Below are 10,610 nucleotides of genomic sequence, written 5' to 3'. Positions count from 1 at the left end.
GCTGCAATTTTTACTGATTTATCAAGAGCTATTGATTCAGTTTATGATTCCATTTTAATAGCAATACTATTCAACTTTGGGATTGTTGTTTTTTATGGTTTTCTAACTACTGTACCTATCAGGGTGCAGTAGTTGAATATTCTCAGTTTCTTCTCATTTCCAAAGGTGTCCCACAGGGTTCCGTCCTTGGTTTCAGTGTCTCCTCCATTTACATTATTGAAAATCAGCAACATTTTCTATGTTTTCGGTCCATCCACAGCCTTTCAATCTCTAAAGCAAAGTTTCTTGGATATTCAAAACTCTTTTGTAAATTTGAAATTATACTTAAATACTAAGAACACAAAGTCATAACTATCGAAAAGGCTACAGCTATAAAAACTGTGCAAAGGTTTAACTGTGAAACAAAACTGTAAATTCCTAACTTGGTTTCCACTACAACAGATGAAAGAGTCCAGGAGCAAGTTGTATAACTATTTGGGAATCTGGTTAGAAAGTTCGTTGTGTGTCACTGTTACGCTGAAATGTGCAGGTCTGTTTCAGAAACAGTTAAGCTGGTGCCAGACTTAAATGTTGGGTTCTAATCTTTTGCTGACATCTGCTGTCACCAAAGAGGAATTACAAGCTGGTAAACACCTTGTGTCATTTCAAAGACGCAGAACGTTGTCTTTCAATCTCAATATTTTGCTCTTTCATTAGATTCTATTTTTAATTTTTGTCCTGCAGGTGGAGTATCTGTTGGCTCTGAAAATATACAATTTGGATAATGGAAATAAAGACATGGAATGGCAAAAAAAACCTCATTTCCATAATAAATTGAAATGACTAAAATAGCACGATAACTCCTGTGCCAGTCTGAAATTGTAACACACATGTATGCCAGGATAATGGCATACTGTGGAAATTTACAGTTTATTATGATGAGGTTTGTTGTTCCTGAATTGATATTCCTTATGAAATTCATTGAAGCACAGTACTGACACCAATCTGTACAGCTACTTATGGATATCTTTGTAAGAAAAATGGCAGACATCCACATCTGCACTAGTTTGCTAATGGAGGAGTGAAGTACCCTAATAACACTGAATCTTTACAGTGGAAATAAAAGAAGCAAGAAATAAAAATATGAAAAAATAAAAACACAAAAAACTAAATGATTTCAGCTTCTGTAGAGTAGCTCCCTCTGGTGGAGAAAAATACAAAGTACACCTGGATTTTAATTTCTGAATTTTCTGATGTATAGTAAATATTTTTGTTGAATTAATTGACAGACATTTCTCCTGCATAAATGTTATAATAATTTCTTTAATTGCTTGATGCATAACTTCATCTATTCAATTTTTTTAAAAGTGTTTTTTGGTGTTATTTTGCAGTTATATTCAACAAAACAGCTATATTCCCTTTTAAACTAAAGTATTAAACATAATTTTTATTAAGTATAAACTTTTATACATATGAACATTTTGTTATATGTCCATCATACTCGGATCACCCGTATAAAACATCCATTTTCTAACATCCTTATGTTTTTCTAACAGGCTTGTGAGGGGGCCTCTGCCTGTGTGTGTGCATGTGTGTGTGGGTAAGAGACACACACGCACACACACACATACACACACACACACAGAACAAAGGGCAATTTAGACAGATCTATTAACTTAAGATTCATGTTTTTAGACTACAGGAGGAAGCTGAAGTATCCAGAGAGAATCCAGGCATGCATAGAGAGAACATGTAAACTCCATGCAGAAAGACCTCTGGACCTCCTCACTGCAAGGCAACAGTGCTAACAACTGCATCATGCCCCTTATAAAGCATTTGAAACTCCAAAAACAGCAATGCAAACTTTATTGTTCCCAAATTTAAAACAAATGCTATTTGAAATTCCAATGAGAAGATAAATAGATAATCTCTGATTTACAGCTTGTCACTTAATAGCTATATCACATCAGGCAATAAAGGAAAAAACTAAACAAACATTGCTATAAATATTACAAACTATTGGAATTATTTGATAAATGATTTCACTTCTTCACAAATCATATGGAAAGATGCTTTTCACATTCTCTGATTTGGAGAATTTTTCAGCTCATCTCATTTACCAAAACTTAAACATAAAACTGAGACTCACACCTGAAATGCTGAGCAAAGACAACTCTAGTAAATTTTTAGATGAACAATAACAATAAAAAAAGTACAGGGCAAGAAGTCCTCAAGTGATTTTTTTTTCATCATAGAGGATATACATGGCATACATTAAGAATTCATGTTCAACTAACTAATTCAGAATTTAGTAATTATAAACCAAATGTCAAGATTTCAACAATTAAAGACAGACTGATTTATTACAGCTTATAACAGACCAAAATAGAAGATATCAGTAATAAAGAAACACATCATACAATATCTGCTATATAACATTGAACATCCCAGCTGATATGGCTTCTATTTACATCTCTTACATCAAGGGGTTTCAATGAATTGCACTAACGTGGGAAAAAAACACCACTATAGGAATTTGTGAAGTGATTCAGTTTCCCTCTCCTTATTTAAAGGAAGGGTTTGTCTGGCCTCGGATCTGAGTGTAAGGGTTTGTGGCTCGGTACGGAGAGTATGTGCTGCTTCTGGACTGGAGCTGCTCATAGGGGTTGATTTTGGGTCGAATCTGGGAGAATGAAAACATATCATCTTGGTCGTTGTTGAATCGCTGCAGCAGAAAAGAAAAAATATTAGGATTTATGAGTGAATAAAGCACAGATGTTTGTCTACATGAGGTTTCATGCAGAAATATACCTACCGAGTTTCCCCCTGAAAAAAACAAGTTTTGTCGGCTGTTGCTCGGAGTCATCTCCAGGTTGGCCTTGCTACCCCAGTTGCTGCTGGTATTTGCCCGTGGGATTCGAGGGAACCCAGAATTTACCGGACTGTTTGCTGGCTCTTTGATCCAAGTGGAAAACTCGTTGCTGCTGCTGTAGGGCGGTGGAGGCTTGACAAAGGAAGAGGATTGGTTGGGTTTCCAAAGGTCTTCATCTTTGCTCTTGGAGCCTTTCTTCTTTAACCTGAAAAAAGAACAACGCAGAGTTCTGCAACTGTCTGTCTTGTTGTGTTTGCAGCTAGCTTTCTATTGTTATCTGCAATTAATTTGTAAACCACCCAACTTTAAAATGTCCTTGCACACCTAGCAGCTTTAGAAAAAACATACAAAAGTGGTTATAAAAGTCACTAAGGTGATGAATGAACAGGGTTCAAACTTACTTTTTTATTACAAATGGCTGAGCGATCAACCCAACGATCATCAGGAATCCAAGGATGGAGCAAACGATCACAGCAATGAACAACGCATCTAACAAACAACAAAGAAGCCGTCAATGATGAGTCTCAGCCTTTACAGGATCACATAGCAATTTTTCAAATTTGAAGATTTGATTCAATCTGAGATGTTATTAGAGGGAATATTCACTTTCATAAAAAAAACTAACTAATAAACTACTTTTTAGTTCATGTTTTGTGTTCATATTAGTTTGATAACTTGTTTAAAAAGTTTTTTTGAGACACCAGTGGCCTTTGTCAATAGCTGCACAGCTAGTAAAGTCTAGAAAGAAGGAAAAGATGAGCAGCAAAAGGCCCAAGTCAGAACTGCCTCTACCCTGACACATGTGGTGCCCCCATTATAACTCCTATTAGAAATATATTCCTCAGCTTCTCTGTGTCATTGGCCCGATTCTGAAATTTGATTTTCTATTGCCTAGAAATAATTTCATTTTCATCTATATTTGAAGTTTTTTTTCATCTATATTTTATTATACCAGAATAAAATCCTGTTGAGGTTGAAAACCTCTTTTCCTGCTAAGAAGCATATACAACCCAGAAAGTTAAAAGGTAGAAAATGACAAGGTGCATGTAACTGAATCAGCCTCAAGAACCTTAAGTTTGAACGTTAAAGACCTTACTCTGATAAATGCGTAAAGTATCTGAAAATTCTCACAGTGGTGTATTTTTTACAGACTACATGACACACCAGCTAAGCAGATTTTCCAATGTCAGTTGCACTTGCAAAATATTTTGCTGCAGAAAATACAGTAACGTATGAGATCTATATAGACTACAACAGGCTTGTGAGGATAAAAGCTTCAAATTACAGGGTAACTTTAATATTTTTTAATGATTTTTTTTGTTTTGTGTCTGAAGTATGAATTCTGTATTTTGAATGTGCAGCTTTGCAAACAGATTCTTTTTAAGACACTCCAACTCAGAATTTAGATAATAAACCAAATCCAAGCATGCTGCATGTCCCCACCCTAAACATAAAAATTAACATCTTGATGAATATGCTTCAACTTTCACTTCTGCATACTCACCGTCCTTACAGTTAAAGCCAGTACGACCAAAGCCGCATCTGAAACAAAATACATAGTTTAACAAAACTGTTGGACTTGCAGACAACCATGGAGCCAAATACTTTGATCGATAGACTTACGATTTACATGTGCCGTCCTCAGCTTTCTTACCAGCGGGACATGCTAAAGTACAGAAAGTTACACTACAGTTAGTGCTCAGCGACACATTTCAACTCTCCTGATATTAAATATCCTTACCCACACATAATCTTTCAGTGTAATTTGAGGTAAGGTAGCCGTGTTTACACTCGCATGTCAAAAGGCCATCTTTATGGCGGCAGTCTGAAGATGTTTCCTCACAAGCAGTGGAATCGCAAGCGCTTTTGACTTTGAAATGGGAAAGAAAAAGGATGATGAGATCAGAAAACCTCATGACAGAGCATGCACATATAATCAAGAACATCCCTGAAAGCTAAATTCTTCTGAACATCTTCAGACTTGAAATCATTACAGAAATCACAAAATGTATCACTGCACAAAATGCACAAAAATTTCTATATTTTGTGCATGTTGTGGTGCCATTCATGTTAAGAATGTTTAAAATAAGTATGTAGTAACAAAAAAATACAAAGGCAAAACTCTAGTGTAAGAAATGGTTTGTGTTCAATATAACAGATATTCTGGAAGATAACTGTAATGAACGTACTGTATGTAGAATAAGAGAAACATAAACTAGACTGCAGAATAAGAACATATTTGTATAAAACCCACCTTGAAAACTTCCTGCCAGTGGACAGTTTCCACAGGCGACCTTTTCCATTGTTTTTGTTACCTTTGCTTCTGTGATATCAGAAGTTGCTTCATAGATTATTTCTATTGATGCTTCAACCCCGTTTGTCTCTGACCTCACTGTTGTTGTTATATTCCTATGTGGAAAAATGTCACAATTAAGGAAGATTGTACTAAAAAGTGGATTAGTTGACGTCACACTGTAAATATTCACTAATGTATAGAAAATACATTCTACATATAGAAGTTTTGACTCTGAAACTTACCTTAACTCCAGCACTAAAGCTCTAATGTATCCTTTTGCTACACCTCTGAACTGTTTGTCAATCTGTGTATTAAAAGTAGCATTTTAGTGAACAGCGTTCTGTTTAGGCAGTGTTTGGGCTCAAAGAACAAAATATCTTTTAATTTAATCCTAAGTACAATAAAGGTGACACCAGCATAACTCCCCAATATTGTTTTAACTACAATGTTTGAGCTAAAATAAAATATAGTGAAAGAAAAATGAGTGCTTACCTCATAAGTAATTCTGTTAACAGTTTCATTAAATATTTGTGATGTTTTGTCGGCCATTTTGTCAACATATGGTTCCATCAAGTCTAGCAGTACACGGAAAACCTTGGCTATTTGGAAAAACAAAGTTATTGTCGGAAACTTCCACAAAAATCCCACACAAACATTTAAGTAATTTAAATTTTAAAATGACAATTTACCACAGTATCATATTTTTCAGTTAGATATCTTAGCCAGTTACATTACTATTAATTTGGTTAAGTTACTGTTAACCTGGTATATCCTATTACTACTACTACTACAGATTTTATTTTAATAAATAAATCATGGCTAGAAAACCAGCAACTAAATCTAACTTCAAACCGTATAATTAAAAGCATTAACAATGAAAGGGACAAAACACATATGAACTTTAGGATTCAAAATGATTAATAGTTGGAGTGTATATATGAAGTTTGTTTCTTAATATATGCAAAATATATAAACACATTTTGTGGTGGGTATATACCACAGAAAACATATACAAGATGGACATTATAATTTTTCTTAAGAAAGCATATATCCAGCATTAAAAAACAAAGTAGAATTCAGTATTTTAAAATAAAAAAAGTGTTTAAAAGTCATACTTATGAGATTTATAGGCAGAATTGATTGTCAGTCATAATCTAGTTTCAAAATCATCATTTTATCATTTTGCATGTCAAACTTAAAATTTTGAGTATAAAAGTATTAACATAATAGTTATATATTTTTCTTTCATAGTAATGATTTCAAGTTTCCATGTTACTCTACAAATTTGGTAGTTAATTTACAGTACAAAAATGTGAAGTTCATAATCATGACCATGAGTGTAAAAGTAAATTTCGACAAGTTTTTGTTCAGTTGTTAGTTTGAAGCTCGAAACTAGGACATAGTTATAAGATTCAGAGTCATAAATATTAATTGAAGGTTTATATTTATTCAATTCTATTGGCCCTACAAGTCACTATGCTGAGATCCACGTTATTTTGACATTTCTTTTTTTCTAGATGAGGAAGTCTACTTTGAAACGCTTTACAAATCCCCACAATGATCAGCAGGGGGCAGCAACTTACGCTCTAAATTCATGCCTGTATCTGAGTCCTTTAACAGACAATGAAACAAGGGATAGATAATTACTTCTTTAACGTAGCTTTAGTGAAGTTAGGTCATTCATATAGTCAAGTTAAAAAAGATCAAACCTCCCACTCTCCCCCCAAAAACTGATTCTATTGCTTTAATGGACAGATTCCTAAGCCTGTTTAGGACATAAGTCATTTTGGTGACACTGCAACAAAATGTACAATACGGTCTTGCTTCACAGGTTTCTACACTAAGCTAAATGAAGAAGATTATTCCCATGTTGCTTTACACTCAGATACTCACATTTTTTACAGCCTCGATCCTTATAATGAAATTCACCAGCCAGACACAAGCACAGGTAAATCAGGTCAGCACGTTCTTCACAGGTGCTTTCACCAGGACATGGGTTTGAAGCACATGCACCTTGATAATTATGACAAAATGACAATTTTACTTAAATAGTGCTTTCTAAATATTATATGTATTTGCAAAGAAACTGAATTACTTGGAGGTGCTGTAGTTTCTTGTTCTGGTGCTGTGGAGGGAGCTTGCGTTGAGAAAGATTCTGTGTTTGGTGAAAGACTTGGACCCTTTGTTGGTGGAGTTTCTGTTTGTGGAGTAGCTGTTGAAGCTGGTGTTGGTGATGGAGGTTTTGTTGGTGTTGAAACTGGTGTAGTGTCTGTGGTTGGTCCTGATGTTGGAGGTTTTGTGGGTGTTGAAGCTGGTGTAGTGTCTGTGGTTGGTCCTGATGTTGGAGGTTTTGTGGGTGTTGAAGCTGGTGTAGTGTCTGTGGTTGGTCCAGACGTCGGAGGTTTTGTGGGTGTTGTATCTAGTGTAGTGTCTGTGGTTGGTGCGGATGTCAGTGGTTTTGTAGGAGTCGAAGCTGTTGTAGCTTCTGTGGTTGGTGCAGATGTTGGTGGTTTTGTAGGAGTTGAAGCTGTTGTAGCTTCTGTGGTTGGTGCAGATGATGGAGACTTTGTTGTCATGGAATGTGTTGATCCATCTGCGGTTGACACAGGAGGTTCTGTAGTTGACGTTGCTTCTGTCGTTGCTGTGGTTGTGATACTTATGTTAGCATTTATTCATTGGCACAGTTTTATTAATTTTAAGTAACAGTGCTGCCTTTATCTGGATTCCATCTTTTGCATATTTTGTTATGGTCACTTACTGTAAATCTCCTGTTTTTACTTTTAAATACACCTTCACAACTTTTATGTTTTTTAATTTAACCTACACAGTTGCACATTAGTTTGTACTGGATTTAATAACTGCACAGTAGAGGTGTGCCGATCGATCGGCCACCGATCATAATCTACCGATTTCCGTGAAAAAGTGTATGATCGGTGATCGCCGATCACGGTCTCTTGTTGCGGATCACACAAACTGATCACCTGCATCATATTTCGCAGCTTGCCTGTGCAGCTGGTCTCCTCTTTCCTTCACACTGCGCAAACGCTCAGCAACAAATCCTGAGCGATGTCTTGTGGAACTATGACGCACTGAGTGAATGGGGAAGTTTGCGTGTTGCGGCGGAAAATTACCTCGGGGTGAAGCAGGTCAAAATGCATCAACACGACAAATCTAATATGGCATAAAAACAATGACATACTGAACGGAGTTTGGCTACATCGAGGCTCACTGCAGTAAAAAAAGACGTATGGAGAGATCAGATAGCAGGTAAAGCTGCGCACAGCTACAAACACTCACCCGGATTAGCATGACGGTCAGAAAGTTTAACAAATAACCCGCAAAATTATTTAAGTCTTCGAGCTGCGATGTAAGACGCTGGTTCTGCTCTCGCTGTTGAACCGCTGCTACAGGTAGTAATATTTCACAGACAGAGCTCCGCTTCTGCTCCACCTGGTAGTGACTCTCACACCGAACCTCTGCTTAAAGCTGCAGCATCTAACTTAAAAAAATACATTTTATATACGTATTAAAACGTTTGCTATCCTAACATGAGACAGATAATCTCTGAAAAAATAATATGTGATCGGTATCGGTGATCGGCCCTCATGGGTGATCGGAATCGGCAGGAAAAAGCCTGATCAGCACATCTTTACTGCACATTATTTATGTTGAAATTTCACTCTTAAGGGTTAGGGTAAGATTGTTTTGTTTTTTTATTCTGTTTTTTTATTTTTTTATTTTTTTTTTTAATCTATTTTATACTCCTATGTTTGTGTGAATATACTTGCTTTGGTTACAGATCACTTTGCTATTGTTGTGCTGGAATTTCCCTACTGTGACACAATAATGGATATTTCTTTCTATTGTAGCTTCCAGATTCTAAAAAAAAAAAAGCGTATATTGCTAAGAGTCAGCTATTATTTTAAAAATGTTTCAGTTTAAATAAAGATACATGGTTAACGATTGGCGGTTTTTATACTTATAAAATAATATACGGTAAGCACTCCAGATGAATCATTTCGGAGTTAGGAGTGATCTTGCACAACAACAAAATTTATAGCTCAGTGAAGGTCACTGAAAGAAAAGCAAGAGAAGCTGCATCATCTTTAAACTTTAAAACTTTTCTGATTTTCAAACATTAGTTATTTTTAAAATAACTTTAAAATAAACCTATAAACGCTAAAATTAACGCAATTATACAAACTAATTTTACTGTTCATGTTTTATTCTAACATAAACAGATGTTGGGATTTTGATTTATTTCTCAGTTTGAGGCAGTTATTTTAAAAAAATAATCATGGTTGTGTCCATTACACTACCAAGGTTTATTTTAGTCACAAGATGTAAAAAAAGAATATAAATATTTTCCAATTTAATTAATTAATTTGTTAAACTGTCCCTTCACCTGCATCACTTATAAACAGAAAGTAATAGAAAGTAACTGGTTACATTTACCCATGCTACTATAATTAAGTACAATTTGTCTGTAATTGTTACTTTTAAAAGTAGTTTACAAAACCTGAACTTTTCCTTCTACCTAAGCATGTTTTCAGTTATGTGCTTTACTCAATTACATTTGAAATCGGATCTATTTATGAGTTTATGAGCACTTTCCATTCATAAAACATCTTATGAATGTTTTATGAAAGTTTTAATTTGCTTAAAAATGAAAGTTTAATGAGATACTTTTAAACTTTTACTTGACTAACTTTTTAGAGTGGTAACTTGTATTTAAGGAACATTTTATCTAAGTAATTGCACTTTTATTATTTTTTTACTCTTTCCACTTCTGCTTATAAGTCTTTATAGACCAGCTGTTTCTGCATTAATGGAAGAACAAACATCTAATGTTTGCTCTTAACATCTAATGTTAATGCAAACATCTAATGTTTGCATTAACAAACATCTAATGTTTGTTAATGCAGTTAGAACAAACATTAGATGTTCCATTAATGGAGTGATGGAGTCTGACCTGAATAAGGACAAAAAATAATAAAGAATCAAACTAGAGCAGAAAAAAGTTGCGACTACTACTTCTAAACAAAACGATTGAAACATTGTATACTAAAGCATTAACACTTACCGACAGTGGTTATGATAATCCAAAGGGTGAATGTCACAGTCAATGTTTTAGCCATTATCAAAATAAATAAATAAACTTTTAGTTGAAAGGTTAAAATCCCACAAAAAGACCAAAAGCAGTACAAGCTATGAGTGGATGACACCTGAGAGGTTAGAAGCCTGAGATGAATGTGAAGTCAACCTTGACTGATAAGTTTTAATCAGTGACCACGCCTCCTCGGACGTTGCAGGGCACTAAATGTGTTTCGTAAAAAAAAAAAACAAACTCAATGGCCACATCTTTTTCAAAAGCCATGTCTTTTATTTGCTTAAAGTTACCCTTCATCATAAACTGTGTCTGCCACAGGATTTAGAAACAAATGAATGTTTTACTGGTCACCA

The 10,610-nt window shown here is 35.0% G+C and overlaps 1 protein-coding gene and 1 long non-coding RNA gene across 2 annotated transcripts; one reads left to right on the top strand and one right to left on the bottom strand.

The window, feature by feature from the left end:
- Window positions 1-4,140: 4,140 nt before the first annotated feature.
- Window positions 4,141-5,240, bottom strand: LOC106935865 (protein HEG homolog 1-like). The gene is made up of 4 exons (XM_015016570.1): window positions 5,106-5,240; window positions 4,593-4,721; window positions 4,475-4,517; window positions 4,141-4,393 (listed from the first exon to the last, which is right to left on the bottom strand). Exons 1-4 carry the CDS (start codon window positions 5,152-5,154, stop codon window positions 4,309-4,311), a joined length of 306 nt encoding a protein of 101 aa, XP_014872056.1. The 5' UTR covers window positions 5,155-5,240; the 3' UTR covers window positions 4,141-4,308.
- A 2,047-nt stretch (window positions 5,241-7,287) lies between these two features.
- On the top strand, window positions 7,288-7,697 carry LOC106935866 (uncharacterized). The gene is made up of 3 exons (XR_001421987.1): window positions 7,288-7,377; window positions 7,468-7,602; window positions 7,669-7,697. It is a non-coding gene; the product is annotated as an uncharacterized LOC106935866 (long non-coding RNA).
- Window positions 7,698-10,610: the final 2,913 nt, after the last annotated feature.

The sequence above is a fragment of the Poecilia latipinna genome, unplaced genomic scaffold (genome assembly GCF_001443285.1).
Source record: "Poecilia latipinna isolate Pla-1442-1.1 unplaced genomic scaffold, P_latipinna-1.0 Scaffold2037, whole genome shotgun sequence".
Lineage (NCBI taxonomy): Eukaryota > Metazoa > Chordata > Actinopteri > Cyprinodontiformes > Poeciliidae > Poecilia > Poecilia latipinna.
This window is presented reverse-complemented; position numbering and strand designations above follow the sequence as displayed.